This window comes from Spizellomyces punctatus (assembly GCF_000182565.1).
Source record: "Spizellomyces punctatus DAOM BR117 chromosome Unknown supercont1.2, whole genome shotgun sequence".
NCBI lineage: Eukaryota > Fungi > Chytridiomycota > Chytridiomycetes > Spizellomycetales > Spizellomycetaceae > Spizellomyces > Spizellomyces punctatus.
This window is the reverse complement of record NW_015971538.1, coordinates 2,006,035-2,023,187: the sequence shown is the minus strand read 5'-3', so window position 1 is coordinate 2,023,187 and position 17,153 is coordinate 2,006,035. Positions and strand designations below refer to the sequence as shown.

Here is a 17,153-nt window from a genome sequence, read left to right as displayed (position 1 = left end):
GTCAGGACGCCAAAATTCCGCTTTCATTGTGAACTTGAAGATATTAAAGTCCGGCAGTAAGGAGTGCCTCTTGCCTGAACCATTTATAAGATCGATCACCATCTTCGTCGTCTTCCTCCGAGCTCGTGTTGACCATTCTAGTTGACTAGACACTCGCACAATGAGGTTCTAGGTAAGGATGTGTAAATTCACGAGTTATAGTTTGCCTTTTACTCCGATTGGCAGGGTTCCATGACCACACTTCCATGATTCGCATATGGAAGATCGTAAGTGGTTGCGCAAGGACACCGGTCCGCCCATTCGTCCATGTAGATAGGTTTCAAGTGGTGGAGCTCGTTTCCGCGTTGCGTGCTCTCTGACTAAAAACGACAACGAAGCCTGCTCTTGGATCATACATCTATGGAACAAGGCTTGCTGACACCGTCATTCTTGACGTTATTCCTCTGGGGATCGGGACTTCATTAAGTCCTCCCGCGGGAAGGACGTTTAAATATTCGCGGTTACTTTCCATGCACCATCTACCAGGCAGATTTAACAAATTATCTACGAGTTTAGTCCAGCGTAGATGGACGGGCTACGGTACCTGGTGGCAGTCATCCCCCACATGGCTTGACACATCTCTGTGGTGTTGAACTTCACGATGATCCCTAGGCACACAGTCCGCCTGCGAATATTCATTAACAAGATCTACGGAGAACCGGCGATCCCCGAAGTATTTCTCAGCAATGACCGCTTCAATGACTCCTACTATGATGCAGTTTGATACCGCTGGCTTCATCTCTTCGATTCTCGCCGCACCGGATAACATCACAGCCAGATAAATCATTAGGAGGGTCTGCATGTTCCTTGACTGCAAATGTTCAAACTTTTGGCCAGCCGGTGGGCACTGTAATATGGTATATTAAATACCAATTCCCCAATGGAATTAACGCTGAGAGTGGTGTCAGCAAGCGTCACCGTGAATATATCATTCAAACACAGTCGTCCTTGTCGTTATGGCAAGAGAAACCCAGGGCGGATGTGAGCTCCGCCAGTACCTTCAACTATCCAAGGTCGGCACTGGTAAGGATCGACATTCTGAATGACCTTAGCTCGGCCTAAGGCGGTTAATACACCCAAAGTTTTTAACGCTTCCTTGCGAGGGATGTACTGTGTTATCTGCTCGTATATTGAGTACATTGGGGGCCGAGTGAATTCAGCGAGAGGACGAAAATGTTTCGAGTGCTGTCCCACTACTGCTGATGATTAATGCTAGAGGGGAGAGCTACGGCCGGCGGCTGCGAGTCCCCTCATAATGCACATTTAAGAGGTAACATAACCGCCATCGTGCATGAATCTCACTTCTTCCTCAACCTTGCTCTTTTTGGAGCCCGTGCTGTGCTTTCTTGTCTGAATGATTATCATTCCATGCCCACTTCGACCACCAAGAAGAAATGTCGTCCTTCTAAAAGACCCAGTTGGGCACTCTCTCCTTTTCATAGGAGCCATTAAACCACATGTTAGCGTTCATCTCGAGTTTAGACTTGACAATCCAGTCGGGTTGCAGATAGGATACTGAGCGGTTTTTCTTCTGCACAACAGGTCGTGAATGACCTTATCAAGGCATACCTGTCAATCCAGTCAATAATTTATCTTGCGACGGGCGTAGACATCCGAGCCACCAAAATAACAGCAGTCAATATTACGATTACAATGCTCTTTTAAGTCTCAAAAGTTTCGAAGTAGGCACAAGAACTGATTTACTGTCGGATTCGCATCTGATTCGCAACTGCAGCCAGCACACTCATGTATATCAGTCACCCGAGACTTGAAGTATAAATTGAGGGCCTGAGTATTAGCTTCAGAGATGTCAAAGTGATGAATAACTGTAAAACGTATAACTGGCAGCACCGAGTTGATGTTCTAAAATGGTGCACTCACTTTCTGATTATTTTCGGAATTTGTTTTTTTGACTTCTCAAGCAGTCTTGGTCTTTTTTAATCTTCAGGCTTCATTTGCCTGCGTTTTGCGGACTATGATCGTTGGGGATTGGGGGATCAGGTCAAGATCACGCTGCGCAACCTTGCTTTGTACCCGAAAACTCATTCATTCATGAGGAAGGACTTTGGACACATATAGACGACACCTTAGCGATGCAAGTTTGCTATATCATAGCTACGCGGCTTATACTACTATCATTTACATGCTTGTCTGAAGGAATCAAATTGTGGATACATATATTCGTGCGCTATTGTTAATTGTTTATCATATTAGCATGTGTGTACGTTCCTAATTCTTCTTGGATGATATTTATGCAGATTCAGCGGAGAAATGGTGATTAAAATAAGACATGCATCAAATAAAGCAGTCGCAGTCACAACATATCACGTCACAATAAACAAACGAACAATAATGTATACATTTGAGAGCTGTGCTCTATCAATACCGCTCATTCCACCCCAGAGTTCCTACTCAGCCCGACATCCGGAGCCGAAGCCAATCGACGACGAGGGATCTCGACGGGTGATCCGCCGCGCAGGAGGATTCGCCGGAGATCCCCAGGTGAATTTGCAGCATGCTCGGGAGGGGATGCGGTATCGGGCGACGTACCGCCTGATCGACCCTTTAATTTGAATGTAGGAGAAGATCCGGAGGAAATGGTCGATCTTCTGCCTGCTTCCGCAGATTCGCCTCGATGAGGCTGCTTTCTTTCAGGAGATGGACTTCTGGACCTGGACAGGGGTGATAGGCGTTCTCTGTCCCTCAATGCACGCACGGCAGCTCCTAAATCCGGTGTCATTAACCGCGATGACCCAGGAGCGCTCCGCACCACAGATTCAGAGACGGAAGAACCCATCCGTACTGGAGCGAATCCCGCATCTTTGCGCTCAAATTCCGGGGACGTTGTTCCTGAGGGGCTGGGGGATATACCAAGGATGCCATACCGGCGCAGAGTATCAACAAGGACTTCCCGCGCGACGGGCTTGCTGATGGCTTCGTTTATCCCTGCAGCGCGGAGGCTATGGTAGGCCTCTGAGTCGAGACCATGCCCTGTGACGGCCACGATGGGGGGACCGCCAGACGCTACGCGCATATTGCGAATGCGAGTGGCAGCAATCTGTTTTGGGTGGTGATGTTTGAATTTCTGACTGTGTGACAATTAGAAAATAAGACAGTGCGAACTTACATCTCCATCCATATGCGGCATTTCTAAATCCATATAGATGATGGCAAATTTCTCACCAGCTGCACATCTAGCCACCGCCTCAGATCCGTCCGCCGCCTCGACAATGTCCCGTCCTGGCAAGATCTGGGTCAGCGCTTTTTTCAATAGCGCTCTGCCGATAGGGTTATCATCCACCACCAATATCGCGGCGTTCCCCACCAGTAGGTGTTGCGGGCGGAACAGGCTGGAAGGGCGGCTAAGAGAAGATGATGGTGTTGATTTCGGAGATTCGTAGCCCGTTATGCCATCTTTTGGGTGCTTGGGAAGGAGATCAGCTGTCTCGGACCGCTCCATAGTGGTTGGGGCCGAACTGAGTGGTGTCTCGGGTGGATACGTCGGCTCGAGTTCTTCAATGACACCGTACTTGCTCAGCACATTTTTGATATTCTCTTTGGTAATGGGCTTAACGAGCAGTTCGTTAATTCCAGATTGACGAAGTTGATCTTGGCCTAACGTATTGGCCGTTGTAAGGATAATGGGTGCGGTGAGGCCTTCGTGGCGGAGACGCAGAGCTACCGCCTATAACATGCGTTAAATAAGCTCTCAGGTAAGATATCCAACCCTCCTGAAGACGACCAAGCACAGATGCTTACAGGTCCAGTCATTTCCGGCATCTCCATATCCATGAAAATGATTGAAAACGTCTGTGCAAGGCAGAGTTGCAGCGCCCGCGAACCATTTGCCGCTTCGTGCACATCTAATTGCGGATACCTCTGCAGCATACGCACCAATATCGCACGGCTGATGCTCGAGTCGTCTACAACGAGAACAAGCTTCTTGGAATCTTTAAAATCTGATGGCCCAGACTCCACAGGCTCAATTTCGCCGATGTGGGTTTCGGGAGGGGTATCTGGAGGGTAGTCCTCCGTTGTGTGTTCTACAGTCATAGTTGCTTCATTACCAGAAACGGCAGCGTAATCTCTTGACCTTCTTCTCAAAGTCCCCAAAGACAGCCGGCGGGAAATATCTTTGGTAAGTAGGGCCCCAGCAGCATTGCCAGCTGCACCGGTAAGTTGACGCAGCAACGGTGGTCGACTTGGACGTTCTAACGTCGTGGGTAATGAGGCTGGGGGAGTGGATGCTATCGAAGAAGTTTCTGATACCCCCAAGTCACCCATTTCCATTTCGCCCAAACTGGGCGGCCGTTCCAAAACCCGAAGGGGAAATTTACACGAGAAGACCGTTCCTCGACCATGCTGGCCAAACACGACGACCCTTCCACCCATGCAGCGCGCAAAGCCGCTGGCAACCGCGAGTGACAGATCCGCCGTTGCGGTTGTCGTGGCCGAGAGGTGAGCATAAGGACGGAGCAAAATGTCGGCTTGGGGGTGCTCTAATACCCAGTCCGTTACTGTAATGGACATATCAACGTCAACAGTATCTCTCTTTTCTCCGCCGCGGGAGTATTTTGTTGACAGAACGGCATCAAAGATGATGCGGCTGCGTCGCGAAACATGCTAGTGACGAATCCGCTTACTCAGTCTCTGTACTAAACAGCTTACGCTCAAGGATTCTTACCTTGCAAGCATTGGCACAAAGAACTTGTAATACCCGTCTCAAGCAACTTTCATCAACCAATACGTATTGGGGTAAGCCAGGCGCAAGTCGAACTTCCAACTGGATCTTCCGGTTTCCATATTGAGCACGTACGGCAGTCGTAATCTGCTCCAGCAACTCCGGCAGATTCACTACAGACACTTTGGGTGTCACCAGTCCATTGCCAATCCGCGCAAAGTCGTAGGCATCTGTTAGTAACTGAAGAATGTGCTCTCCCAACCTTTTGATGGCGCGACCGCATAACGAGACAGAAGCAGCCGCAAAAGCATCCTCTCCCACGAGGGCCATGGGTTCCGTCATCCGCACAATGTCCTCTATTGGCTTACGTAGCTCATTGCACACAAACCCGAGCACCATGCTAGATTCAGAGGCTGCCAAAGCAGCACTAGGTCGCTTAAGAGATTCGTCACGATTATTCCGCTCCCGTTCCCGTTCTTTACGTTCTAGAATCGCTAAAAGAGCATTTCTTTCGGCGACAGCAGCGGCTAGCATTAGACCAGCGGTCATCATCACACAGACCCAGTATTGTAATCGCTGCAACATCTCAGTGCGAAAGGAGGTGTAGTCGGTATCCACAGGAGCGGAAGGTTGTACTAGTACAATATTCGCTGATAGCACAGAGGTAATGGCCACTGCCGCGTAAACACACAGACCAGACATGCCGGTCGTTAAAGCCACGGCCATCGACAGTGGAAACATGTAGAAGAACACTGGTCCAAAATTGTTATTGGGAACCGAGGCGAATGTGAAGGGTAAGCCGACTGCCAGGCCAATCGAAAGAGTAAACCATAGAGCCTCGTACATATAGCCTTGCTTCCAAAACCACACAACATGAATCGCCTTCCTCTTATCCATGGTCGTCAAAAACGGGCAGGTTACTAGCAAACCCAACATAACCGGCGGGAACATGTTGAAAACGAGCTGCTTGTAAGAAACTCCAGCTAACAATTGCAGAGACGACATCCCTAATGCAAAGCAGCAAGTTTCCAACAGAGCTGATACCGGAATGAGACATGAGAAAATCACAATTCCCCGCAAAGTCTCCAGCCCTTTTGATACGTTTGGGACCGCCCATCGCATCACTGTTGATATAAGCACCCCGACAACACCAGAAGAGACTGCAACAACGCCTGCTGTAGCGATAGGAAATTCCATAGCCATGGATCCCATCACTATGAGCACGTAAAATAACGCTAACACGTATCGTACCGCCGTGTCCGTTCTCATCATGGCGGATGCGAGTGCGCCAGTGGGTAACCAGATGAGAATCAACTTTCCAACACGACAGGTCCTCGAAATATGGGCCAAAACAAAAAAGAATACTCCCCAGGCAACAACAGAGAAACAGGCTTGAAGGCCCGATGCGAAGTAACTTATGCCCAATTGCTCGGGTGCTTGAAATCGTTCATGTCTGCGTGTCCTTTTAGGCAACACATCCTCGCGTTGTGCTGGGCGTGTTCTTGCTGGCATGCGACCCAAAATTGTCGGCAGTGAAAGCTCCTGCTCCCGCAAATCCGTATGCGTCGCATCCAGATCCACGTCGTCAGCGCGTGCCATTGTATAATCGATATGTGTCGCCTCCAACGGCGGCTGTCAAAATGGTAAAGGGTTTTCCACCAATTTCCAAGTTCGCCTTTTTTCTAGCTGCTTCACAACCTCTTACGGTTTAGTTATAAGGGACGGGGTTCACGAACGCGGATCTAGACTTTCCCTCTGACTACATGAGGAATAATATGTCCCCAGATGCGGAGATATGCTTCAGGTCATGCACCGTCCTACCTGAACTAAATGGTCAAAATAACCCTCGCATACACCCTTATGTTCTGTTTGGCCAACCATGTGTCTCGATATGCCTTCGCGTTCCGACATGTTGGCGTTTGCGTAATCGCATAGGAAACGGCCATATTGTTCCGACCAAACCAAGGAGGCTGCAGGATCGATGATATCTTGATGCGATTTTCCCTCTCATTCTGCACGGATTCTATCCGTACCTATAGCATCAAGGTGCCCTCTGGTGCATTTCAGGTTCTGGCCTCTGGATGAACGCCTGAAGACACCCAAATTAGCGGGTCAAGTAAGGAACAAGGAAATAAAGTTATGTCAGTATAGCCACCTGTGGGGATACAGCTTGCATCAAACGTTACTGAAGCTCGTATGGAAAGCTGTAGCCAACGGGTTTAAAACAGGCAAAGCTCAAGATAACCAATGTACGCACACAGCTAGCACACGAGAGTGTACGGCTTGGAAGGGCCATCCGCTCAACGGTCTTTTTATAAAGGAAATTTAACGCCCAGCCATGGTCGCCGCCGTGAGGTTTGCGCGGGATGTCTCCAGATAGACATCCCTTTGCGAAGGAATCGGCGATCCGTTTTTCTCAACTGCACAAGGGTCAATTAATGGCATGTTTAATTAATTCAATTGTGTTTAACTACTATCTACAATATACGCAAACATATCACTATATCAAAAATACGATATCCCGCAAGCTTTCAAGCTACACAAAAAGGAACGCTACCATCACTAAAATAATAATCATATAGGCCAAATATTCAAGTATCTACTGTAGTTAATATGCAACTTAGGACGATGTCACAATTATCAAGTTTACGCCCTTTCAGGTTCTTTTCATGTTGCACTGTTGCTCCTGGAAACGCGGCCACCATCTTCTCCATTGATGCTCATTTTCGACCAGTTAGGACCTCCAAATAAGAATCCGCCAATGCCATTGCTCTTCGTTCCAGCGTTCAGCAAATGCCTCCAGTCCGCGTTAATATATAGTTTGACCCAACGTACGGCCTGCCATGCATTGGCCGCCGGCGAAGCCTCGGGGCCCAAAGCATCGGGGATGGGTTCGTCATCGTCACTCAGGGCACCAGATGGCTCAGAGTGAGGACGGAATTCTGCAAGAGGAGTGGCATCTATGGACAAGTCGGGTACAAAATGATCGTTGGTCGCGTCTTTGGCGCTACGATCAGTGAATCCGAGTGCCTTTTTCAGCTTGTGCAACGACATGCGACGTGGCAGTGACAAACGGGTTGACTCCGGAGGATTTACCAAGGTTCCTTTGGACCCGGAATGTGGCATGGCTGGCCGAGAGACTACATCCTCCGGCGGGCCCTCGCGCAAGATGTCGTCCACATTGAGGACCACATGTCCATGTTTATCCTCGCTCAACGTTCGGGATGTGGTCCCATCGGTAGCCGACATTTTGGAGCCAACAGAATCTCTCCACAGGTTGGATATAGGCACCTTTTGAGCACTTGTGCGTTTGGAATCACCAGAATCTAAAAGACCTAGTGGGGTCGGCACAATCATTTCGTCCAAATCTGCATTCATTTCCAAGCCCAATATGCGACGGAGTCTCGCAGGAAAGCATCGTGCATAATGCATCGCCTCGAACACGGTAAGATCCACGAGGGTAAAACCGGCGGGAGGGGTGAACTTGCCACCAACAGCTGAATGCAACCGAATAAATAAGAGTATGTCCACATCACCTGAGTTTGGCGATGGAGACCAAGATCCAAAAGGAACGCGTGAGACCCATGGATATTCTTCTCGTCCGTTCTTTGGCGGATTGAGTTTGGGAGAATCTCCAGGCGCATCCATCGGTTTAGTTTTACGGTGGAGTACAAGCACACTCTCAGGTGGAGTAAGTGATTCTAGCGGCAGTGCAGATGCGGGATCCATGCCAATTCCCATTCGCGTCAATGCAGACAAGATCTCGGACGCCGCAACATAATCAGCCATAACCATACTTTCCCCTCCACCTCCAGTGAGAATGGGGGCAAGGTACGCATTCAACCGACGGGCATTGTCTTTCAGTGCCCCAAAAGCTATCGGAGAAAGCTCCACTTCTGGAATTGTTGAGCGATCCCGACTAGGAACCATAATCTGAAAATTGCCTATCTTGGGGTGAACAAGGAGCACGCCCGCATGCAGACCAGATTTGAGCGGCCGGGTTCGAGTGCTGACGTAATCAGGCACATCCAGAATGATAGGCCTGATAGCACCAGCGCTCACTCGGAGGTGACGGGATAGAATAGTGATGACATGCTTTTGCGAGGTCTGTCATTGAAAAAAGGTAAGATACTGAAAAACTTGCACAGCGAACGCAAAAGACCCCTACCCAACGAAATCCTCTGGCAGCCAGCTCTCCAGCACGACATGAATCCAGATGGTCTACAAGAAGGCCCACCCATCCATCTCTTGCCTCCAAGACTGTATCATACATCAAGCCCATTCGATCAAAAGGAATGCCCATGAATGTTGACAATGTTACAACCTGTTTCCGATGCTTGAGACTACGCACAGCACAACATCGACTGTTCAAAATCTTACCTCATGTACAAGCGCTAGACGGTAGAAAGGCATACGGCGATTCGCCAATTCACCATCTGGACGATCCACAAGCACATCCTGGGATACAGCCAATGTAGTGTAAGCACCATGCAGTTTTGCAACTCGATCCACACCGTAACCAAACGCCATCTGCGTACCTGGAGCAGTCTGTAAACTCTGCCGCCATGTTTTCTGAAAGCATATGCCAAGTGATTGATCTTGTCCCAAGCACCCGATGTCTTTAGCAGCCAGAGCAGCGCTGGATGCGCCATTGGCCTCGCAGGGTCGAAATCAAAGTTTCCCAGCACAGCTCGAGTTGGTAAGTGGCCTTCACTGTCGACCATAATATGACCACGCGAGTCAACAAGTAGGACGGCCAGAGTTAATTGACCTTTGCGAACGCCGATGCCATAGTAATAGTTTCGCAATCGCATCAGCAAAAGGCCCAGTGTAAGAACGCCACAGAAACCCGAGAAACCGAGTCCAATCCGCAAGACATCGTTTACAGGCAAGGTTCCATGCGTGACTGCATCGCTCTGTGGTGGAAAATTTGGATCTATGGCATAATTTGCGGCGGCCATCCCTGAGAGAAAGATTAATGCCGACATTTTACATGGCTCCATCTCGATTATCTTACCAGTGTAATGCATGCAGCAGACTGCTCCTGCCAAGATCATGGCACAGCCCAACTGTTTCCAAAGACTATTCTGCCACACGGCACGCAACCGGAAGAATACAGATAGTGCGGTTGTCGTGGCAAAAAGTGCGATAAGGCACGAAAGGAAGACAAGTGCGGGAATCCAATCAATTGCGACACGCATTGCTGTCATTGCCGTGAAATGCTGCAAAGGGCGCTGAATTAGTAGATGCCATCAAGGATCTGCTAGGAAAGGCATAACGGCATACCATCAAGCAAATTCCGAGCGCAGCGAATACACCTCCCAGCAACAATCGCAGATTTGATGGATTGTCTTGTGCTCCAGTTATGTAAACTCCCACGCAAACGCAGAAAATGGGTTCGATCAATGATCCAATAGTCAATCTGTGCGTTGCTGAGAATGAATTCAAGTGTAAAAGTCATTGTGCATTTTCAAAGACACCTTACCCCGTGGCAAAGAAAACTTTCACGGATGCATGAGCATGATAAAGTTGAAAGGCAGCCATTCCAACAAACTATTCGGCCAATAGAAAGGTTACCTTTTAACATGAATCTCCTAGCCCTCGGGGATTCAACAGCCGCACACTTACATGCATGGAGAAGATGGCCAGGCCTCCGGTCACAAAGGATGCAAGCAAGAGTAAAACCCAATTAAACCATCCTCTATTGCTTGTCCTTAACCTGATCAGTTCCAGTGCCACCCATGCTCCTGCAGCTGAGACGACATAGCTGGTAGCAATCAGTCCTGCCGACCAGCTAATGTTCAAATCGCTCCCCTCTGGGAACGCGCGCTGCGGCGCTGGCAGCGGTGGAGGTGCACTCATAAAGTATTAGTGGAAAGGACAAGTGGGCGTTGCGAAAGCAGGTTGCAGATTGCAGGGAAGATGTGACCAAGTGCGGTCGTTTTAAACCGCGAAATGCTCAAGATGGCGACTGTGCATGCAGCGTGCCCTTTTGGCAAAATTGAAAGGAGATGGACGGGCCCCAGGATACCAAGCCTTGTGTCGCTGATAAAAACGAGGCAAAAAAAAGGGCTTACAGGATATTGCGACAGACGCCTGATTTCTGTGGGGGGCGGCGAGCACGAGTTCATGAGGGTGGTGAGTGGTGCTGTTCATGCAGGAACCAAAAGGGGGGAGTTGAAATGAAATTCCCCATTATTGCTTTCCTTTGATCTCCTCGCTTGCATCCCAAAAAAGTGACTTTTGCGGCGTTCACACGGCGACTGGTTGGTTGGACAGTCCCTTTTTTCATTTGGAATTCGCCTGACTCTCCTTGTCCCCCCCTTTCTCATGTCGTCGTCGTTTTTTGCTTCTGTTCCATGACGTACGTTGTCAAGTTGCCATGGCCATTTCTCCTCCCTCCCCTCCCTCCTTGAACAAGTTTCCTGTACAGAGTACGAATGTGCAAGAGGGATGTGTGTTTTTTTTTGTTACTTTGGATCCCTTCAGATTGTCCTGCCCCTAAATAAGTTGGGGAAGGATCCAACGCGTCATGTGGCAGCATCCCTCATCTGTACAGCAATGGGAGGCAAACGCCCGTTTGGCGACCACAGCCGGTTCCCATCTTTGCCATGTTCGCCCCATCGCAGTGATCGCATACGCTCGTTCGTCGGGGTAGAGGAGGGAAGAGGGGGCTTGTGGCCGACTTTGGCTATCTTCTTGTCCAGTTTGTCGATCAGCCCATGAGCCAAGGGCGTGGACTATGAAAGTTTCCAAAAAGCAGGGGCGCCAACCAAGAAGTCGGTTGCCATCAACGAACCCTCCAAGATTGGCAGTCGATGTCGTAGCAAGTTGTTTTAAAAGCCCGTTGGCAAAGCCCCGTTGGCCAAAGCCTTTCTGCCTTTAAACGACGACGACGAGCAAAAAGCCTTTTGGGATGGGCTTTGAAATGAAATTTCCAACTGGTTCGCGGGTCTTTTTCATTCCTTCTTAATTACCAAATGACCCAAACATGCCTTGTGAGACACTGTCGGGCCTTCGGAAAAGTTCCAGAAGTTTGTACGGTTCTGGTCCAAGCCCATGGACACTTGCAATTTAAAGTTGGATTTGGGGACTGTTTCTTTTGCAACTTCCAACTAGGAATTCTGCTTGATTTCGAGATTTCACAGTTTTTGGCTTCCATCAGACTCCGTTCCTTTTGGCCACCACACACTTTTGACGTAGGCAGTTTGCACTCGCAAACACCGTCTCGTCGGCGTTCACAACTCCGAATGCCGTCGTTTGAGAGAGTGCACCTGCTGGCATTGCAAACGGTACACTGGAGATTCAGTGACGACCCAAGTTTATGTAGCTCATTCCCCATAATCTAGATCTTGTCCGTAATATAATGGCGAAACATCTGTCAATGGTTCCATCAGAGTCCACTGAGCCAGGCCCTGCAACTACGTTTCAAGCTGCAGACAACTCGGGAACGGAGGAGATTGCTATTCTGCAGAATCCGCCTCTTGCACAACGGCCTACACGGCTGGATGCTACGCCGCCACAATGGAAATGGTCAGCACCCCGCCCGACAACAGATAGTCGACGACGGGACAGTGCAAGGGTTTCGTCTCCAAGGGTTTCCCTGTCCCGACCAGGGCATGAAAGTGCAGGCAATGCCAACTCGACTGGGTCTGGGGAAAACAGATGGAGTCGCCGGAGATCATGGAAAAGATTGGTAAGTCGTTACAGCAATGTGATACTCTTGTGATCGTGTATCGCTGGAGAGACATGTTTTGTTGGTAAAACGCCCTGCTAATCATTTCAACATAGTTAATAACATGCGGACTAGAATATCCTCCTTCAATTACGGAAAGGCCACTTTGGTGGAGACCGGTATGTTGTCTGTGATTGCAACTGGTAACAGCATGTATCTGACTGTTGGCGTCTCCAGTGGAGGAGCGCGATCGCTGCTACTGTTCTCTGGTGGATCATCGCGTATGTAGCTTTGCAATATACTCTGAAGGACTATTCCTCTTTCTGGCCGCCCAACGGAGTATATGTGGTACGTCAGCAAAAGAGATCCACCTTGATGTCAGAATCTGAAATCATCCTGAACCATAGGGCTGCATGATCGTTTCATCACCATATACCCGGCGGCTGATCCCATTCTGGATGGCGCTAGGCATATACACTGTAAAGTAAGCACTTTGCTGCCTGGTTCCTTTGGATTTAGTTTTGCTCCGAATTTTAACGTTCACCAAACAGTTGGGTATGGAAGTGGCCGTGGCAGATATGTCTAGCGTTTACGATCGTAAACTCGGTTGAGGCGCTGCTCGTGTCTTTTACAACATTTACCTTGGCCAGTCTCCTTACAGAACCTGGTCCTATCGACTTGACCAAAAGAGCCCACGTAAGTGCGCCCGGACTTTCGATCCTTGCATCGAGAATAAACTGAAATCTTGATTTATAGATGATATCTTTTGGGATTGGGTGTCTAACAATTCTCATCACTGCCCTCGGCGGTGGCTATATGACCATGTGGCTGATCAATCCATCTTTTGAATACCATGCTGCTTATCTGAGATGGCTAGGTCGGAACTTTGTTGGAATGGCGTACGTATAGGATCGGTGTTCCAGGTGTTCAAGGTACCTAATAAGTTCCATTGTAGTTTGACGGCCCCCCTTGTTGTTTCCATCGGACGCACAACTCCGGAGAAAATCAAGAATTTTATACGATACCAGCGCTCACGATTTATTCAATCCGTAGTTTTGTCCGTTCTCGTCATCGCGTGCCCTGCGATAAGCATGTATTTTCTGGACCGGTCTATTTTCTCAGCAATCGTCGGACTCTATTTATGTTACCCGTGGGTTCTGTATATGAGCACTCTCCTGGGTGTCTTTGGTGCAGCTTTTTCCACCATGTTGGTGGCACTATCTGCGGCAACCACCGCGGTCATCTTCAGCAAGTCTCACAAGGACACAGATCAGATCATTCCCATTTCTCAACAGTTGATCTGGATCCAGCTGTTCCTGTCTGTGCTCATTTTCACTGCTTTATCATTCGTCACAATCTTGGCGGAGAGAGATAAAGCGTATCAGAGCGTGGAGAACCGTGTCAAGATACGGACCGCGGAATTGACTGATGCATTGACAAAGTTGGATGCAGCAAAGGGCAGAGCGGAAGGGGCGGACCGGGATAAGGCCGTTTTTCTGTCGTTTTTGTGCCACGAACTACGTAATCCCTTGCACGCCATTACCAACATGGCAGAATTTTTATTGGAAGACATGGGAAAAGAGGCTGCGATCAAGCAGCACAAGGAGAGCACGACACCTCTTTCGTCACAGGAGGATTCCACAGGAGATGTGACAGCCCAATCGCTCGAAAAGGTGCCTCTTTTGCAGCGTGGGCCAGAGTATAAGACACAGCCGCGGCGGCCTAGTCACTCCTCCATGAGATCAATTGAGGATTCACAACACCGATCGGCACACGCAATAAAACTCTCCTCTGAGTACATGCTTGCCCTCGTCAACGACGTTTTGGATCTAGGAAGGTTCGAAGCAGGACGGGTGTCCCTCGAGAACGTTTTGGTCGATTTTTGGACTCTCTTGGAAGGCAACTTTTCATGTGGCAGACAGCTGGCTCGGGGTCACGATGTCGAGTTTTCTTGTAATATCAGTCCGGAGGTTCCAAAATGGGTGGAAACCGATCCGGTGCGGTTTCAGCAAATCATGAACAACTTGATTTCAAATGCTTACAAGTTCACCCCGGAAAATGGCAAAATTGGAGTAGAAGTCCGTTGTGTGACTGGCTGGTGGGCACCCAAAGAATGTCAATGGGGAGGTGTTCGCTTCGCTAAAAAGGCGTGGAAAGAAGAGGGGCCGGAGACCTTACAGGAGGAAGTCATGATTGAGATATTGGAGGCAGCAGATGTGAACGGGAAACACGAACGCGAGCTTCTGCCACACGAAGAATGTGAAGACGTTTCACCAATGGTAGAGCTTCGAAATGAGACATTAGGCACGGTTTCTTGGGCGGTTCCCCTTGACAGTCCTTGTACGGATGGATCAACAGTGATCATACATCACACCCCTCCAAAGGAGTGGTCGGCTCCGCAGCCGGATTGGCGTGAATGGGTCCTCCTTGAAATTTCTGTCTGGGACACGGGTATCGGGATGGCACCAGACGTGGTTGCGACCTTATTTAGACCGTATGCCCAGGCAGCTGTATCGACAATGCGAGAATACGGCGGTAGTGGGCTGGGCCTAGCTATCACGGAACAAATTGTCGCGTTGATGGGCGGCACGGTTGGCGTAGACACAAAACCTGGTAAAGGGAGCAGGTTTACAGTTGTTCTGCCGATACGGGTCAACGACCGTCCTGAAGATGGGCTGGAGGTGAAGGTTACGCCGTTTGGAAATATGAGACGGAGACGAAGTTGGCGTCCCCCGAAACGTGAGGGCTCGACGAGAGATCAGAGAACGGCTGGTAACTCGCCTTCAACCCTCCAAGCGGACAATTGTGCAGAACCTTTACCAGCGTTAGTCTTACCCGTTATCAAAACTCCCAGCTTGTCAGACATGGCGCAGACACGGGTCGACCAAGGAGCGAATAGTCTGTTGGAACTAGTAACAATCGACGAGAAGAAACAAGGAGAACATTCTAACCACCAAGAATCGCTCCAAATACCGCCATTTGCCCCTGTTATCCATGAACAACCTGTCACGGATTCACTACCCACCCAAACACAACCGCAAAATTCCATAGTCCCACTCAATCTTTCATCACCAATGGATCATCCATCCACAAATAGTGCACCCATCATAACGGCGCCTCACGTACCTATTTGCCGTCCCGACCACAGTGGGCGACAAATACTGATCGTCGACGATTCCACCATCAACCGCCGCATCTTATTACGGATGCTACAAAAGATGTTGCCGCCTGATAATTTGCGTATAGATCAAGCGGAGAATGGACAGGAAGCTGTTGATTTGGTCAAGAGGAGCAAAGTTGCCGGGAAGGCGGATTGGTATCATATCATCTTCATGGTACGTGGACAAATTTTATTATTTTAAGACTTATGTTCGCGTGTTTGGACAAATGTACTCATTCTACACTCTCATTATAGGACATTGTCATGCCCGTCATGGACGGATACGAAGCCACACGCTCCATTCGGGATCTTGGCTGCGGAACTCCAGTGGTTATCACAACGGCCAATCAGGTGGTGGGCAACGCAGAGGCCGAAGAACAGCTGCGAGAAGTCGGTGCTGACGAAGCAGTTGGAAAACCGTTTACCAAGGATGTCATTATTGCGGTTTTGAAACGATGGAATCTTATGTGATTGATATGGTGGATTTCGTTATTGCATGTGGATACGCGTTTTGTACATAATTCTGGCCTTTATGATTAATTTATTGAGTTTTTAGCATGGTGTTGTTGTCCCGTGCAGCATTTATGGAAAGTATATGCAATGGTACTTTATCTGTGTTGTGTGGCCTACCTACAGCAAGTCTCAGAGGTAACATACCCGACCTCAACCAACCTCAAGGGAGAAAACAACTGTCCAACCAGACTTAGCCAGAAAACGAAGTAATTGGCATCTGAATCACATGCCTCGAGCATTTCTGCTGTCACGTCTGCTGTATGACATGGATGAATGAAGTAGAAGGGAATCCCTAATATTGGGTGATCCTGGATGCTAGACGTTAAGACCTCCCTAGATATCACATTCCAGCAATAAAAGGAAAACAAACCTTTTGTGAAACAACAGGCATGTCATACTCCGTCCTCTTTTGTTCATCTAAATCTGGCATATGCCCCTTCACAGTCTGTCGGATATCCTCCAGAGAGAGCCCTGTTCCGGCAGAGGTGTGGCCACAGAAATAGAGAACAGGGCATGCGTATGTGGTTGAATAGATGACGTGGAATTCCAGCGTAATGCCTGGCTTTGCTGGTGAGAGTATTGCCGGGTCGGAGGGTTCATGCAAGGCTGACTATTATAAAGTCAGATCACGCCAAGTACACCATCCACTGCCAATTACTCTGAAAAGAACTACCTCTTCATCTTTGCTCGCAGTCTCCTCATTGCTGTTATCCACCACCCAAACAGTCTTGGCCAAATACGCGCCAGGCTGTAACCAAAGACGTCACTTGTCGTTTTGTGCATTGTACAAAACGAGAAGCAACGAACCGTTACCCAGCGCCAAGTATCGCCAATCTTTTTTGAGTGCGAAAGGAAGGTTTGGCAGGTTCTATCAAAGGCAGATTGTGTGGTGGGAACTGTCATGACGGTGAGCGGACAATTGATGAGCAACCTGCGGATACCGTAAGCACTCGAACCGGCTAATCGGGTTGGTCAACTTTTGCTCCATTCACCTGGACTTGAAAAGCACTTGAACATGGAACTTTGGATAGTAAGGTTTATGCAGCAATAGTATCTCTTCTTTCATTCAGATAATGCCTGCCAAT

General features: G+C 49.0%; 4 protein-coding genes across 4 annotated transcripts; 1 reads left to right on the top strand and 3 right to left on the bottom strand.

Moving 5' to 3' along the window:
- Positions 1-2,222: 2,222 nt before the first annotated feature.
- Positions 2,223-6,738, bottom strand: SPPG_01652 (uncharacterized protein). Its single transcript, XM_016749972.1, has 4 exons — positions 4,724-6,738; positions 3,799-4,662; positions 3,167-3,724; positions 2,223-3,097 (listed from the first exon to the last, which is right to left on the bottom strand). The coding sequence occupies exons 1-4, from the start codon at positions 6,317-6,319 to the stop codon at positions 2,429-2,431; spliced, it is 3,687 nt and encodes a 1,228-aa protein (XP_016612259.1). The 5' UTR covers positions 6,320-6,738; the 3' UTR covers positions 2,223-2,428.
- A 421-nt stretch (positions 6,739-7,159) lies between these two features.
- On the bottom strand, positions 7,160-10,993 carry SPPG_01651 (uncharacterized protein). Its single transcript, XM_016749971.1, has 8 exons — positions 10,349-10,993; positions 10,206-10,273; positions 10,007-10,142; positions 9,738-9,942; positions 9,259-9,683; positions 9,101-9,178; positions 8,889-9,044; positions 7,160-8,827 (listed from the first exon to the last, which is right to left on the bottom strand). Exons 1-8 carry the CDS (start codon positions 10,580-10,582, stop codon positions 7,388-7,390), a joined length of 2,742 nt encoding a protein of 913 aa, XP_016612258.1. The 5' UTR covers positions 10,583-10,993; the 3' UTR covers positions 7,160-7,387.
- A 797-nt stretch (positions 10,994-11,790) lies between these two features.
- SPPG_01650 (uncharacterized protein) lies at positions 11,791-16,129 on the top strand. Its single transcript, XM_016749970.1, has 8 exons — positions 11,791-12,416; positions 12,512-12,574; positions 12,633-12,743; positions 12,803-12,879; positions 12,947-13,091; positions 13,152-13,294; positions 13,351-15,730; positions 15,811-16,129. Exons 1-8 carry the CDS (start codon positions 12,087-12,089, stop codon positions 16,024-16,026), a joined length of 3,465 nt encoding a protein of 1,154 aa, XP_016612257.1. The 5' UTR covers positions 11,791-12,086; the 3' UTR covers positions 16,027-16,129.
- On the bottom strand, positions 15,875-17,134 carry SPPG_01649 (uncharacterized protein; the record flags this gene model as incomplete). Its single annotated transcript, XM_016749969.1, has 5 exons — positions 15,875-16,376; positions 16,439-16,678; positions 16,742-16,816; positions 16,876-16,999; positions 17,061-17,134. The coding sequence occupies 5 exons, from the start codon at positions 17,132-17,134 to the stop codon at positions 16,182-16,184; spliced, it is 708 nt and encodes a 235-aa protein (XP_016612256.1). The 3' UTR covers positions 15,875-16,181.
- Positions 17,135-17,153: the final 19 nt, after the last annotated feature.